At 37.9% G+C, this 17182-nt stretch overlaps 1 protein-coding gene across 37 annotated transcripts in view; it reads right to left on the bottom strand.

Annotated features, from left to right (window-relative positions):
• Positions 1 to 906: 906 nt before the first annotated feature.
• The window catches only part of LOC140748299 (voltage-dependent L-type calcium channel subunit beta-2), a 192512-nt gene continuing 176236 nt past the window's right edge, over positions 907 to 17182 (bottom strand). For 5 of the 37 annotated variants that reach the window (XM_073081100.1, XM_073081109.1, XM_073081112.1 and 2 more), the window contains 10 exons: positions 14529 to 14645; positions 13003 to 13122; positions 12229 to 12427; positions 9268 to 9490; positions 8863 to 8986; positions 8097 to 8237; positions 7344 to 7511; positions 6554 to 6649; positions 4375 to 4450; positions 907 to 2233 (listed from right to left, as the gene is read on the bottom strand). In XM_073081100.1, coding sequence (XP_072937201.1) covers positions 1929 to 2233; positions 4375 to 4450; positions 6554 to 6649; positions 7344 to 7511; positions 8097 to 8237; positions 8863 to 8986; positions 9268 to 9490; positions 12229 to 12427; positions 13003 to 13122; positions 14529 to 14645 — 1569 coding nt within the window. In that variant the 3' untranslated portion in view covers positions 907 to 1928. Of the gene's footprint in view, positions 2234 to 2585; positions 2698 to 2717; positions 3284 to 4374; positions 4451 to 5576; positions 5616 to 6552; positions 6650 to 7343; positions 7512 to 8096; positions 8238 to 8710; positions 8832 to 8862; positions 8987 to 9267; positions 9491 to 12228; positions 12428 to 13002; positions 13123 to 14528; positions 14646 to 16323; positions 16443 to 17182 lie in introns of those variants that run through there. The other 32 variants (XM_073081127.1, XM_073081128.1, XM_073081110.1 and 29 more) reach the window with 19 other exon arrangements.

Genomic DNA, 17182 nt, shown 5'->3' with positions numbered 1-17182 from the left:
TTAGATCAGCACCCGGGTTCTGAAGTTATTTATCGAAATGTTACATAACCTTAAAATCGAAAATATCCGACGATAGATCATAGATTAGCACTTATCTATGCGATAGATGGATGTCGGTTTTAACTGATAGTAGGTACCTATAATGTAGTTCGATTAACATATTCCATTTACTTTTAAAGGTAGTAGGTAAAAAAACCTAAAGTAATCCTAAAACCCTAAAAAAATGAATTCCGGGTATAAAATACCGCCATTTTAATTTTTAAGAACAACAATCAACATTTCGTCTTATTTTATCACAAATGGAATCCTCAGTTCAATGAAACTATTCTGATCGACAAACTATGTTACAAAATCAAAAAATAATTTTAATATTACTTTTATTTTGACGCATGAGAAAAATCATTAGTCAAAACACTAGTAAATCTTATTGAATTCCGAGTATAAAATATCGCCATTTTAATTTTTAAGAACAAAATCAACATTTCGTCTTATTTTATCTTAAATTGAATCCCCTGTTCAAAGAAACTATTCTGATCGACGAATTATGTAAAAAAATCAAAAAATAATTTTAATATTACTTTTATTTTGACGCATGATAAAAATCAGTACCAAGAATGGGCATTCTCCTTTAATAAAGTTATCAATGATAACAATATTACTTTATTAAATTATTAATTCAAGGTTTTTTTAATATATTCCAAAGAAGCTTTTACCAGCGTACATAAGTAGGTACACGCACGCTTTTTTAATTGCAGTAAGAATTTTATCCTTAATGTATTTAATATGTAAGAAACCATTTTTTTGCGTAGAAATGGAACTAAAAGAGTTGAAATTACAATCTAGAATTGGGTCCACATTAAAAGGTGTTTAAGATATAAAAAAGTAATCAGCGAAATATAATAAACATTATCGATATAAAGTATTTTATTTACAAATGATTGCAACAATGAAATACAGACGATGCATTATAATTACAAGAGTTATGTATGTTCAAAAAATGGGAAACGGATAATATCTAACGGCACTAAAATTATCATTTAATGTAAAATGTACACATCGCGAGCCCCGTACCGTCTGCGCGACGGTGGTTTCGTACACTAACACCTAACTCCCCAGTCAACACGCTCCTCACTCAATCACATATACGGGAAACGGAAAGCCCTCTCAAGGAACCCACCTCCTTTCGCGACGATTCCGAAACGAAAAGGAGACGGAACCCTACACGTCAGACAGAAACGACACCCCACCGCAATAGAAGAGCTTGAAAAACTTGAAATGGACTGTGTAATAATTGGAGCTAATATTAATTGGTAGGAGGTGAACTTTGGCGAGACATCGTTTCGGTCCTGACGTCCTTCCACGACGGAATAGCTCTCATATAAGGCCCCTGGGTCTCGCTCTAGCAAGGATGATCCTGAATGTCACGTGACTGCAATCCTCCGAATCAGCGAATCGGCTACATTCAGTTGGTTCGCTGCCACCGCCCGACTAATCTTAACATCGAAAATTTTATAAATCTATCTATATGTGGTCGAAAATTGTCGCACGAGACGATTCCGCCGCGGAAGTCCGGGGAACGCGGCCCGCGGTCCGCACACGCCGCGGCCGCCGGCCCGCGCCGCGCTCGCAGAAGCGTGCCACTAAAGCTCAGCAAATCGAAACAGCGTCCGCACAACGAATAAGAAAAGATTAAGTATACGCGAAACCGCTAAACGACCGGTCTCAAAGCACCACTTCGGAACTGCTCCACCGCCCCCGCGCCCGCCGCCGCCGACGGAGCCCGGAATCTCTCGGAAAAATATAATCGACACCAAAATCGCACTCGCGGAGCCACTACGTCAAATCGGGATCGGTGCACTCAAAACGGAAGGTGAGAAGTGAATAGAAAGCATGCGAAGGGGATCGGAGGCGGCGGCGGCGCGCGGCGGCTACACGGCGTTGAGCGCGCGGCGCGAGGCGCCGTACTCGTCCGACGCCTCGCGCTCGCGGCGCGGCGGCCGCTCCTCGCGCGCGTACGCCTCGCGCGCGTACTCGCGGCCCTCGCGCGCGTACGCCTCGCGCGTGTAGTCGTGCCCGTACGCCTCGCGCTCGTACGGCTCGTCGCGGTAGTCGTGCGCGTACCCCTCGTGGTAGTCGCGTGGGTAGTCGCGCGGGTACCGGTGGTAGTCCCGCGGCTCGCGCGGGTAGTACTCCTCCTCGAGACGCTCCGGCCGCGGCGCTCGGGACCTGCCGCCTGGAACGCAGTCATTGGAACTGAGAGAAATCCGTACTCGCTCTGAGGCTAATTTGAAACATTAGTTAATTCTTCATTACCGAGTCGAAGGTCCATTCAAATGATAATATTTATCAATGTAATAAAAAATCAGACTATTCTACAAAAATGTCTAATATCTAAAGGTATTCAAAAACAATCTTGGTTTTATTTATGATATACAATATAAAATGGAACTAAAATCTATAAATTATTGAATATCTGTGTACACCGAGTCGCCTCAAAACCAGTCCGATTTAGTGAAACACACAGTAAACAAGCAACAAACATCCGTATTAGACCGTCTCGTGAGGAGCACACGGCACGCACTTACTGCGCCGCTTAAGACACAAGGCTGAGGGACATCTGCATGATGACCTCCCCGGAGGCGCGCACCTTGCCGGGGCAGGGGACCACCACCTCGGAAGCCGGTGAGGGCGACCGCGCTGCGAAGAACCACACATAGAAGAGACCAAAACCTCACCTTCATCCCCGCTCGTCAGCAGAAACGATGGACACAGGAAGTCAATACAGATCTGATCTGATATCTTAAATAATCCTGCCTGTACTTTTTAAAGTAAATACATGAAGGATTAGATTAGAATGCACTAATATGTGCAACAATGTTGTTATTTTAATGATAGACTAGAAATAAGTTAGAAAGCAGATAATACGGGTATTAGATGATTATATAAGACTGTTAATAATTAAGAAGTAAAGAAGTTACAGCACTTAAGAAAATATACTCTTATTTTAATGTTACAACAATATGGGAAAATGTTCAAGGGAATATAGAAGAAGACAAGAGTGAAACCGAAGTTTCCGATTGGATATACCAGTCGGTCCAATTAGATATCGATTCGATAAAGTTAGTACAGGCGACACTCGATTAGTTAGTGAATCAGAAGACATGAGCGACTAGAAAGTGCTTTCAACCTGAATGGGGGCCGGCGTCAGCGGTCCGCTACTCTATAATGAAATATCTGGAATTATTGTCTCCGCGCCGTTAGTGTGCTTGTCCAGAGGCTTGAACTGAAATGAACAGATGGCGTCAGGCTGTGCTAAATCTAAAGGGAATGGCGGTATTGTTGGTAATTTTCATAGCGAAACACACCAATTTAGAAAATGTTTAATAAAATACTATTGTTATTGTTTCAATCTGAACATTGAAATTCGAATAAGAATGAACTGCCCCGTTTGTCCACGTGTGACCTTGATAATTTAACCAATAAGCCTTTTGAAGAAACTGATTTATTTGATATAATGACGATTTCTGTTATGAAAAATCCCAACAATTCCGAGAGATATGTTCACTATACAGAGATAACATCGATGCGTCGACAATGGTTTGGAGAAGCATTATCTTACTTATTTACATCCAGTGAGGTTTGCTTACTGTAAGCGCACGATACAACATCGATACCAACTACGACATAATATAAGTACATAATTATATTGATGCTGTCTAATGAGTGTCTAATGTAAATGATAATTACAAGAAATATGTTGATTCTTTACGAAATAATAGAAACGTAAAAGTAGTACAATTTTACATAAGTGGTAAAATAATATAGTTCAAAATATTCTTTAGTTAGAAGAGGTTAAAATTGAGGCTGAATATGGTTACATTTAAGGATTAATGAAATACAATATTACATTGGAAAGACGATTAAACATGTTTACGGCTAGAGCTTGAGAATTGATCGAAGCTAAAACATTATGAGCCGACCAATTAAGGCAATTAGAAATTCTAATTAATTAATAAAAGCGGCATTAAATAATGTTGCAGAGCTGTCAAAACATCAGGGGTAGTAGACATATCTGACAGGAATTAAATCAATGTGAGAGATATTTTACACCGCGTCCACACGAAAACTATACAAGTGCACAAATGTATGGACGCCTTGCGATCGTATGTGGCAAATTCCCTTTGATTTGCTACAAGCGCTTGGAGATCTGCTCAAACCAAGTCAAAAGCTCTATTAATCTGCAACGATTTACTGAGATTTAGCAAGCGTATGGCCGCGACATAAGACATTACAAAATTAATACTAACGAAGAAAATGTGGTTGAAAAGGAAGATTTTAATACATATTAGTAATGAAGTGTGCACCGTTAGTTACCTCGCTCGCGCTCGTAGTTGTAGGAGTCGGCGCGCTCGCGGTGCGCGCGCTCGTCCGCGTGCGCCGGCGCCGCGTCCGCACGCACACACACACAACGTTACCCGCATGCCGTTAGTGCGGCCGACAACACTATGCCCAACTCATTTCTTTTACTATTTCTTTACATTTTTATAAGTAAGGCGGCAAAACCGTATTTCCTTTAATCTTAAAAAATCCTTTGATTGGAAATCAGTTGGACATAGTGTTGACGCGGCCAGATTTTAAAATGATATATAGGTAATGTATTATTATAATATAAATTCTGATTAGATTAATGATGGCAATATTGATACCCTTTAAAACCAATTTCATTATTAACGATATTATATGGCGTAATAATACGTCTATGTTTATCACACGTAATTTAAATTTTAAGTCCCGCAATATATGGGCTATTATGCAGTTTAACCATATTTTTATCATTTTCAAATACTAATACTCGTTTATGATTACTTCCACATACGAATACAGTTTTATGCCTACTTTTAATATTTGATGTTGCCTTTGCCTACACTGACAGTCACTGTACTAAAACTTGTATGTTTTACGAGAGTAGATAAGTAAGGACCAATTTATTAAAACAATAATTATTAGGGTACAAACATTGCCTTCGTCAATTCATTAAAAAAAAAACAAATGAAATTAATTTGAATTAACGTGTGTTAAACATAAAATATTTGTAGAAGGAAATTTTAAATCACATGAAGTTATTTTATGTCTTTCGTAAATATGTTAATGACTAACTATTAATGACATATACATAATATGTAAACATTTTGTTAGAATGTAAAAGTGTGTATATACAAAAAATCCCATCAAAAATATTTTGTTAAGACTATCACTAATTTAGCTAACATCTTTTTTTGTTATTATTAAAATATACAGCACAAAATTATGTAGGTACGCTCGTAATATTGCAGGCAAGAAGGGTTGCCACTACTCTAAAATTTTAATTTAAAATGACATTTTATACTTTACGTCTCAAGACTAAACAGCATTAAAATATAGTGCGCTAGATTTATATAGCATAATTACTAATATAATAAGTAGCTATTATCATTTTTTGGCAACCCTGGTATTAGTGATCCTAGAACATCGAATTAGTAGCCACTATACATTTTACTTCGACCACGACACCAATAGCTGTATACAATCGCTAATACCTGACACTTCGATCAGCTTTAGGCCGCGGCCCGTGTAACCTAACCAAATAGTGGAGTTAGACAAACTTACTGATTACACTTTATATATAATATTTATATATCTAATAAATAAAAATAGCCTAATTATAATAATATGTACAAGCTTAAAGATTAATTTTGATATTGTAATTGAACCTGTTGCTAGGATTGTCATTCCAATATGATATGTGTAGGTATAAAATGTTTTGTAGTGTTGAAGTGTGATAAAATGATGATTCCAGATCTCTGTTGCACAAATCAAGTCTGTAGATAATGTAAGTAATCATATGTGATGATGTGTGTAGGCTATGCGTGTATCAATTAAATCATTTACACTATGAAATGTGTAGTGTAGTGCAGTGTCTTGCACGTGTTTTGTGGTGTGAAATGGCGTGGTGTAAGGTGGTGACGTTTTATGGTGTGGTGTACTGTAATCAAGTGTAAAGTGAAATTGCCTAATGTACTGCAAAGGGGGTGCCACGATGGGTTGTAGTGTAATACGGTGTTGCAAAGTGTGTCGTGATATATTGTGATGTAGCGACATCTAAAATGGTGTAGTGTGATGTGATAAGCAACGTAATATGTTGTCGTTAGGCAAAGTCCATACTTTATACTTAGGCAATGCCCACACTTATTATTCCACAGTGAAGCAGCATGTCGTTGTATGGCTTAATGTGACGCTATAGGATAGAGTAATATCGTAGCGTAAACTAGCGTGGCCGTATTGAATAGTATGTGTCACAACACATATAACTCGATAAATCACAATTTATGCGCTTAACACGCGGGTATGGTGTGGTAGTGCGGTGTATGTGTGGTGGGGCATGTGTGGTGTGCAGTGCGGTAAGTGTAGCGTGTGTAGTGCGGTGTGTGCGTATGTGGTATAGTGCGGTATGTATGTGTTGTGATGGGTGTGTGATGTGTGTGTGTGTGTGTGTGTGATGCGCGTGGTGCTCACCGGGCTGCGGCTGCGTGTGCGCGTGCGGCGGCGCGAGCTGGTGCTGCGGGCTGCGCGCGCTGCTCGCCAGCGTCGGGTGCGTCGCCGTCCAGTACTTCTGCAACGTCACCATCATCGTCAGCGTCATCGACCCGTGCCTGTCCCCCTGCTGGGCACGGGTCTCCTCTCGGAATGAACGAATGTCACCATCGATGTCAAATGTCAACATATTCATTATTCATACCGTATAATCCGCCTACTAAATTGCCCAAGAATTAACGAGTATACAAGCGCCGTTCACGAATGTAGATACACAACCGACACGACGTTGAAAACAGAGGAGTAGCCGTGGTATATATTGTATACACTCGATTAAGTACTTGTAAATAATCGTATTAGCGTTTATTCGTCCCTCCATTGGTTTAATTATCTAAGTTCCACGGTGAATATCTAAATGTTTCATAAAATAACAACTACAAAAAATAAACCTTGTTCATTATTAGTTTCCGGTTCAAGAAACTGACAAAACACTCGTATTTTTTTATTAAAACCGTAAATGGTTTGTACTGCCGGTCTACTATCGTACGGTTACAGGGTATAATAAACGTCAACATAAATACATGAATACATGAAGATCATAGTAGTAATTACATCTTGAAGTAAAACTTCCATGCATCCGAGAGCTACAGATTTTTTTTTGTCAATTAAGAAGGCAAACTTGAGTACCCCACTGTCTATAAGATCTTTTGCACGGGATAAGGAGAAAACAAATAATTAAATGCTTATAATCAGATCTGCATTAGACCCCTCACCTCCAAGTACTCGGCGATGTGCTCGCAGGCGTCCTCGAGCTGGTTCTCGTCGAGGATGACGTCGAACATGTCGTTGGGGCACTGCGCCAGCTTCTCGGCCGCCACCAGCTGCACCGACATGTTCTTGCTCTGCCCCTTGCCGCGCGACTTGATCAGCCGTTGGAGTACCTGGAATATTTTGACACCAACTTTGAGCAAGACTCGTCACACCAACTTTGAGCGACTGCGGAGTAGTAGAACAATGGAAGAATGACGTTGCAAGCATCGTGAGGAAACCAACACGTCTGTGTCCTTAAATTAGGTCTCAATGGTGTGTGAAGTCTATCTTTTCGCATTTAGCTAACGCATTTCACTTCGCGAGGAGACCCGTACCCAGAAGTGGGACAGTAATGGATTGATGACATCGTTATAAAAGCGTAGTATCTCAGTGCTTGTGTAGATTCACACTCATTACCAAATTAGCAATCTGGTCAGGAATTAGATTTTAGATTTACAATATAGGCTATTTTGTATTGGAATATTTCGTATTTGCGTATCGAGCACCTCTAGTTATGAGGAGAAACTCAACCCTACCAGTACGGTAACAGAACTTAAAAAGATTGATTGTCTTAGAGTTATACACTATTCGATTCGATTTTAAGGTGAATGTATAACTTCAGCGAGGCGTTTCGACTTATCTCCTAATTTAAATGATTAGCTTTAATATTTACGTCTTTACTCTTTATTGAACCGTTACTATAAAATGTATTCTACCTTCGGGCTGGTTATCTTCAAGTAGACGATGGTGGGCGCGAGCGAGGTCTTGGCGAGCTGCGAGGGGTGGTTGATGGTGTCGCAGTCCAGCACCACCAGCTGCAGCGTGCGCGCCAGGTCGAATATCCGCTCGATCTCCGTCTGAACATTCATTTAGTTTAAACACTTTTCACATTATCTTATTATTGGAAGCAGATTAGTATCTGACCGATGAACTTCTGTCCCAACCGGTTCATTTTGCTGATGATAGTAAAATGAATATTAAAGCCACATGTTCATGATCCAAACTTAATGAATACAATACTACTCTATTTACATTTTCATTGTTATTTTTTTCTCTTCATGGATGTGTTTTGATGTGACCGTTTGATTTTGTGGTCATTATTTATAACGCCATGAACTGCTCGACTTACACCGAAGTTAAGTAAGTATAGTTAGTATTATTAACATATCACATAAAAACACAGGGTAAACTGAATAAATTCGCCATTTCAACAACTGATAGTCAATATAAAATAAGGACACGTGACGCAACACAATCCGACTTATTTACATATTAGTGAATCAACAAAACCCAGGCAATGGTTAAGCTTAGACAATCTACACGGCCGAACCTGAACCTCCGCCAAGCAAGTGGTCCTCGAGTTTGGTCGGTCTAAAGGTTTCTTTGACGGGTTATTGAGCAAGGATCGCTTCGCCAGCGATATATCCGCCGATACCCGGGTTATGATGATCCTGGAAAACATGTAGAGCATGAGTCAGTTACCTGCACTTCCGCGAGACAAGTGGAACGCGAGTTCGTCCGTTCCATTAACACGCGCTTCTGCGTATTGTTCATTACCGACCGCTTCGCGAGCGATATGTCCGCCATCACGCGTGTTATTATTATCCTGAAAATTTTCATTTTAATATTTATTGTCGTTGGCTTACAAGTTCCCTTGTACACCGGTAACTATGCTAGCGATAATTAATATTATACGTGCATTATATATGTACGTAGAACAAAATGATATAAACTCTGTAGATAAAAAGATAGGAACTTACCTATTAAATAATAAAAGAAACAGGCAAACATTAAATAATTTCATTTCAAGTCATTAATTTCAGCAGCAAGTTCAACTCACCTGCCTTCGAATTTAATTATTAATTTTACTTTCAACCGATCACTCACCTGCCCTCGAACCTCTTCTTCAAGAAGTCGAAGAGCGCCTTCTGCATCATGTCCGTGACCTCGTAGCCCTTGAGCGAGGGCCCGACGAGCACGACGGGCCGCATGGAGGGCACGACGTCGTAGGGCGTGCAAGCCTCCTGCTTCTTGAAGAACTTCTTCTTGCCCGCGCCCGGCAGCGCGCCCGCGCCGCGCCCGCGCCCCGCCGCCGTGTCTGAGTCCTCGCCTGCCCCACGAGAACACATAGACAAACATCTTGTCGACGCGACCCAAGTGACGCTTTATGAACGGCTCCTAGCTACTTGTTTGTTTCAAAAACGACGGCTTTATAACTAACTATTGTTAAAACAGGAATAAGAAATTGGAATAGGAAAGATAAAAATATTTTAAAAAGTGACACAAGTAGCAATAGGTATATATTTTAAACAGGATAATTGTTAGACATTTCGAGACATTCAGACTTTATATTTAGTTATCCATTGCAGATAGGGATAAGTCTAAAGGGATAACTCTAAAGGGAATCCTCGAGTCTCATAAAGCTTAAATTTAACAATGTCATTAATTTATCTAAACCCAAGCAAAAATGTCAACACGAACAACATCCATTCCAAGAAAACATAAGCAATACAAAATTTTGTATTTCATCAACAATACTTACGAAATACGCAAGACATACTTAACACGGACCTTAACAAGCACATTAAGGAAATATATAAAATAACTTCATTACAATATAGTAGATAAGAAGGACGAGTTGGTGAACGTTTTATTAAAACCAAGAAAACGTAAACCAACAAGTGTAGAAACAGGATAGTGGAATGAGCAATGGAAGATGCAATGCAAGTGGTCGAAACAATAACGAGCAAAGAACAGATAAATCTAACAGATAAATAAATAAAGAAGCATTATTAAAGATTTCATTCGGTCAAATTAAATTTGAAATAAATATAAGTGATGTTGGCGATTTCCTGGTTGAGAATGGATGAGTGGTCTTACCTCGTTCAAACGTAGGAACATCTGAAACTGGCTAACGTGAATGCATACGGAACCAGGGAATCGGCAACGTTCACCGGTATGTGTGAGATGGGAATGGAGTACAAAGCAGTTATACATTCCATAAGTAAATAGGATCACTAGGTCATCCAAATATATAAATTACAAGTACTTAAAGTAACAGTCTTTACAGGATATTATATGCAGTTACAAGTGACATCGCAAAGTATATTTTTCTAATAATGAGAAAATGATATTTTTCGAGCAATTCTTTAATTTTACTATTTTCCGATTGGAAAATTTTGGTAATGAAATTGTAAGAATTATTAAAAAAAATGTATTCGTTTAAGAAATAATGTTTTATATTTTTGCATATTACAGAATCTTTTTTGAATACTTATGAGTTCTATTTTGGACTTTTTTCTAATATACATACTATAGTAGTTGATATTGTTATTTTATTACAAAATTTCCGATATATAATGAAATTCTCACAAATTTTATCCCATCAACACCACTTTAATTATATAATAGACTGCAATCCGAAAACATAATATAAGAATGATAGCGAATAAATTATTTTACACCCAATATTTCCAATCAAGATGCCACCTGCAACTGATCCACAACACAATAAATACTTTCTTATGAAGATTCTTAATATTTACACTAAGTATATAACCTTTAGCATTAACTGGAATATACCATTCAATTACATTATAATTGACAATCGTCTCGCTGTTTTCCATCTTGTTAATGTTACCGTAGAAATAGATTTGTTTGTTATTGTTAAAGGAAATATTAATATGTCAATAGTAGAGAATTTCAAAGAGCAAGACGATCACACATAAGAACTGCGTTGTACATACTTTGCACCGGATAAAAGGAAATAATTTTCGTAATAGACCAACAAAAAATGTATTTTGACAATAAAATTAAAAATGGAATCAATGAACAATAAGGCCAGATGTTTGTTAAATATGATTACGATTGTAATAAACCTAATAATCATTTATCCGGTGCAAGTTAAAAGCGTCTATTTATACTGTCAACACCTTTTATAAACCATAGTATGCTGAAGTTATATTTTATCCGTAATAAATAAAATAATACAATGGTAGAACTTTAAATATTACTAGTAGTAATAATCACTAGTATATATATTGTATATATAGTACTGGCATTATTTTAAAATACAATGAACTGAATAACATAATGATCAATCAAAATTTTCAATATGTTTTGATGAAAAAGTAATCTTCATCATACACAAGTTTTGGGTAATGACAGTACAATAAAGTAACACCGATAACTTTTAGCTCAACGTTTGCAAAATAAACGAGAAAACTCTGTATTCGAATCGTTGTCAAAATATGTGCGACTTATTTTCTATAGTCCAAAGTGTATAAATTGTCAGCTATACTTTTGAAGACGTCGTTATCAGAAAATATTTGCATCACGTCATAAATAAAAATGTCCCGTTCAATGTAATTTTGGACAAAATATAATTTTCGTGTAATTTCTGTTTAGAATTCAAGATAATCAATTTAACGTGATTAAATATCTAGTACCGACGTTTTAAGTTACATTTGTGAGTAGAATTTAGAATGTTTAGGTTGACAAGATTTTAGCCAAAGTATCATTTCTGATTAGAATTCAGGATGTGTAGTTTAACGTGATTAGAAATATAGTACCCACGTTTTATGTGTAATTTCTGATTAGAACTCCAAATGTTTAGTTTGATAAGATTTTGGATCTATCATTTGTGTCATTTCTAATTAGAATTGACAAGTTTAATCTAATAATATTTTGGATATACCTAGTCATTTACATGCCACTTCTGACTAGAATTTAGATTTTGCTCCAAGCAAGACAGCATCAATTCCACGACTTTGAACCATCACATTCAACATCCGATCAGAACGCAGCTTTCCCTCGTCAGCGGCGATGCGATGGGTGGCGGTGACGTACCGGGCGTGGGGGGGGTGCTACCTCTGCTGGGGAGCGCGTGCGGCGCGGCGAGGTTGGCGCCGGACGGCGCGCGCGGGTAGCGGCCGCGCGCCGCCAGCCCCGTGCGCACCGCCTCCAGCTTCACCGGCGACGGGATGAACCCGATGTCGCAGTCCTCCTTCACGAGCCGCCCGATCCACCAGTGGTTGTCGTACTTCTCCTGGAACGTGGTGACCACGGTTCGATACAATTCAGTATCTACTATGGCCTCATTTCTAGTGGGCAACAGTTGTGCGTTTCGATGGATGAGTGTGAAGACTAAATGACTAACATATTCAAGAGTTGTAATGCATCTGTAAACGGCTTCATGTGGAATCTCTGTGCTATATAGAATTGGTTACAGATATCTATCAACGGCAATGACTACAGGGAAAAGCATGCTCGGTTATTACTGGAATCTAAAAAAATGATTTTTGATGAAACAACAAAAGTGTAAAAAATATAAAAATGAAATAAATAGAACTTCGTGAATAAAAATTTTTGTCTATCTTGTTTTGTATGAAGGCAAGAATGACCATACCTGGGGAGCTGCTGTACTTAAATAATATCACTTTAGAACTTGTGTTTTAAGTAAGAGTAAGATCTTTAAAAAAACTTATTAGCATGAATTTGGATACTTTCCCGTATTTTGGTACCATTTCTCAACTACTTATGAAAAGTAACCCCTAACTAAAAACCGTTCACCATCATACATCTGTCTACTAAAGCTTTTTTTAATTACAAGACTAGGTTTACCTTGATGTGAAGGTAGTCCCGCACTTTGAAGGAGATAGCACTGCCGAGCACTGGCGAGTCGTCGTCGAGCGTGCCATCGTACTCGACATTGGTCCGCACAGCGAACGCCACTGGTTTCGACTGGAACGTTATCAAAGCACTTATTACTTTAACTTTCAATTAAAAATCAAATGATATAAACCCTCTTACAACACTGGGAGATAGTCACGTATTTGTTATACCTATTCTGTTTCGACAACAAAATGTTTATAAATTTGATTTGTAACTACCTACAGAAGAAAAAAACAGTTGACAGTTATTAATAATGTATCCTCTATGATGAGATCTATAGTAAGATATGAGTAAACAGACGTTCCAACACGGTCTTCAGATGTAACAACGTTTCTGTTGCCAACTTCAGGAAGGACTTTCGAACTACTAAGTACATATTTGGAGTTCATTGCAAAAGTTTATGGACAAGTTTCAAATATGGACTGTATCATCGTTTGATACTTTTATCTCATAAATAGTTTTATAATGGAATTCACTCCCATACCCCTGACCGGGCCTGGATACTACATAGCGAGAAAATATTAGAGGAAAAACCTTCCAATACAGATTCTCAGCTATTTGGAGGTAAAACGCAATCATAAAAATCTTATTATATTGAAAGGGTTTCAGCAATCAAAGTATGAAAATGTAAGTAATAATGATCCTCGGAATAATAAATAGGTCATAGGATCACGATAAAGTGCTATATCATGCTTAGGCTCGGGATGATTACATAAAGAAGAAACGTCTGACCTCGATCTTAGAATATTTTCAGGTCATGCTTGAGATGTAATGAAATTGAACCAGAAAAGATTATTAAAATTATAGTGGTGTGATCGTATTAGGATATCAACATTATGAGCTAAGAACAGGGGTTTCGATGCAAGGTAACTAAAATCTAGGAGAAACAAACTGACGGATGTGAAATTAAGAGAATCAACCGAATGCATCGAAGCACTAACGGATGTTGTTAGTGTTAGTGGATGATTTCCTCCAATGAAATATTAAGTAAATTTAGTCTTTCAAAATTTTAAAAAGTTGGTTTTAAACTTCCTGTATTTTGTTCATCACCTATCATAAATAGGAATTATCATTAATAGGTATTTTAATACATAAGTTCTTAAATTTATTTTTAGTCCAAATTTTTTACGGAGGTTCATCTCATTCAAGTCTGTCATAATAACGCGCAAACATTGATTACTTTGATGTACTTTATAATTATGTCCTTCAGTTTATATCTGACATTTCAAGTTTACCCTTGATGCAGTTTCTAAGTTAGATAATTCAAAACTTTTGAAGAGGTTTAGCATTTTGAAGAAAGACATTGATAATGTTGATATATTTTATACATAAGTTCTTAAGCTTCATCAACCCATTACTGTCCCACTGCTGGGCATAAGTCTACTCTCAGAATGAGAAGGATTAGGCCATAGTCCACCGCGCTAGCCAAGTACGAATTGTTATTTCTAGTTAATTCCAATAAACTTTCATCTTACCCGTGCCTTATCCAACTGTGCGAGAGCCTGCGCTTCCTTCTCGCGGCGCAGAGCCTCCTTGTCTTCGTCGAGAGACAGCTCCGAAGATGGCTGTGAGTAGTTCGAATCCGCCGACCCCTGTAACGTCATAGCCAATCAAATTTATTTGGACAGGAGCATTGCTAACTACATGCTGAGTTAACGGAGCAAGTCTTTCAAATATTTGTTTGTTATTGTCCGCCGATAATTTGGAATTTACTTTGGTCCCGGAAGATCTGATAATCATGTAGGTAATAACAATTTCGGTGATCAAGTTGATCCAAAGCTAATATCCATCCAATGTTTTTGTTGCGGACTGAAGTACATTTAAAAGGCTTGCTCACTAATATGATTAAAATAGTTTAAAAGCGACTAGTCAAATTAACTAGTATTGGCGTTGTAAGTACGTGTTAAATGAATTCATAAAAATCCAAATGCATGCATCCGTGATGCTATTATGTCCAAAAAAATCTTAAATTAATAAGTGTTTGCTTTCATTACTGTTGGTTTAGTTTTAATTTTGTGCTTTGAAAGATAGGACGTAAACAAACCGCGGTAAGGCATAGTAAATTGCTTATTTAGCTGCTGCAGATGCGTTTTTTGAAACTTTCGAAGAAGAGCTACACCAGCGCCACGTAGGTAATCTATACTAAAGTTCGTCAGAAAACCGATTAACACTCTACCTCAGGAATCGAGGCGACATAGATTTTGAGCAAAATAACTTATACATAACATATTAACGCTACTTGTCTTGTATGCTGTTTTCTCTTTGACATTTAGGCTGGATTTTATGGTAGATCAATTCACGTAAAACTCATACACTTCCTTCGTCACAAGGACACCACTTATACGCATATATGGACATAAATTATTACACTACAATAATAAATATATAATAAGTACTTACATAAAAACATCATGCAAACATGTAAAGGCAAAAATTAGTACATAAAAAGCGAATTAGTTAAAAGGGCACTGTGCGGTAGTTGGTACAATAGGTACAATAATTTCTGCTGAGAAGCAACAGAAGCAAATCGGTGGAACTGTGGGTTAATGAAGCGTTCCATTGTAGTCCCAAGTACTGACTCCTGCCAAAGAAGCCTTTTGGCCGTATGCCCCCGATGGCAGCATAATTCCAAGTTTTTGTTAGAGGTAGTAGTAGGCAAAGCCTCGTCACCTGCCACTACCTAAAAACTGGATGCAAGTGGCCTATATACATTACAAAAATCAAGAACGCTGACACTAGAGGGCGAAGGCACGACGGGTTTTAATAGAATTATTGCTGGTAATTGAGTCTGAGGCCGATGCTACTGTCGTTAGTGCTATTGCTTGCTTGTGCACAAAATGTTGTAGTGTTTCGCTCACGTGTTTTGTATGACACCGTGTTATGTATCCAGCAAAGGATAAGGCAATGCGCACTATAATAATTGTAGAATAATCTTTCCGTCTGCAACCGGACTTTTGCGAATATAGTTGAGTACGTATGAAATACTCCTTTTATCAGTGCGAAAATAATAGTGTCTCGTTCGTGTTATAGAATTAAATCAAATCGAGTCAAATCAAATCGAGTATTTTACGCAATTTAAAATAAGCATTTTGATCATGATCATTTTTCCAAATTTTGCATTAAATACCGTGTTGTGATATTTTGATTCAATGTAGTGTGTGCAAAATTAGTTTTAACTTTAAGACCATGAAAAACTAACCAACTGATTACCGAGAGGACCACATGCCTCTTGCTCCATACCCATAAAAATCAAACAAACAGATATCTTACCAAAGGCTTGTAGTTTGTCATTTGTCGCAGGCGTAGAGTCGTGCCAACTGCATGCAAGGCAGAACACACACAAACATACAATCAGACAAACATGCTCGCATTGACGCAACAAATTATATCTGAAATCATACACGCGTAATATACAATAACGTATTGAATAAATAATAATATATAACATGCGTTTTAAAAATATATTCAAATATTGGATAACTTGGAAATTATACAGAAAAACAATTTGAAAATAAATGAGATTATGAAGGAGTTGTATTTTATGCATTCTTCCCATGAAATACAAAAAAAAAAAATAGAAATAAAAAAAAAAACAAAATACTACGGAAAAATATAAACATTTTTTTTAAATGGCAACTAACATGAAATAAAACAATAACGATTCTACCTAATGTAACAAATAAAAATACTACAAGAAATTACGGACTCTAAAGCTACTTATATAAAATACTATACAATGCGCTAAACAAGCTCACCTTAGCCACAGGCCACAGTGTCAGGATAGTAAAAAACAAAGAAAACTAACTACCGAACTCAATTCCATCGATTTGTCCGAAATTTAAACAACTGTCAAAAGTAGCGCCAACTTTACGTCATTTTTTTCAGAGGCAAAGATTTACGTCCATTCAGACAGCGTCTGAAGTCCGATTGATTAAGAAGGCTGTATGGGACTGGACGGAGGTTTCGGCGGCAGACTGCCGGCGGATCGAAGTGATGACGTCATTGCCCTCCCTCCATTAAACCTCCCCTGCATATTTTACGCCCTTGTTTCGGGGCCAAAGCGGTTCGAGGACATTTTTTGTTACCATTGTTCAGAGCTCGGTATGTATTTTGGTTTGGGTTAATTTAA

This window comes from Epargyreus clarus, unplaced genomic scaffold (assembly GCF_041222505.1).
Source record: "Epargyreus clarus isolate Ecla_fem2 unplaced genomic scaffold, WU_Ecla_fem_2.2 ptg000015l, whole genome shotgun sequence".
Taxonomy (NCBI): domain Eukaryota; kingdom Metazoa; phylum Arthropoda; class Insecta; order Lepidoptera; family Hesperiidae; genus Epargyreus; species Epargyreus clarus.
Note: the sequence above shows the minus strand (reverse complement) of the source record. Positions and strands in the feature narration are given on the sequence as shown.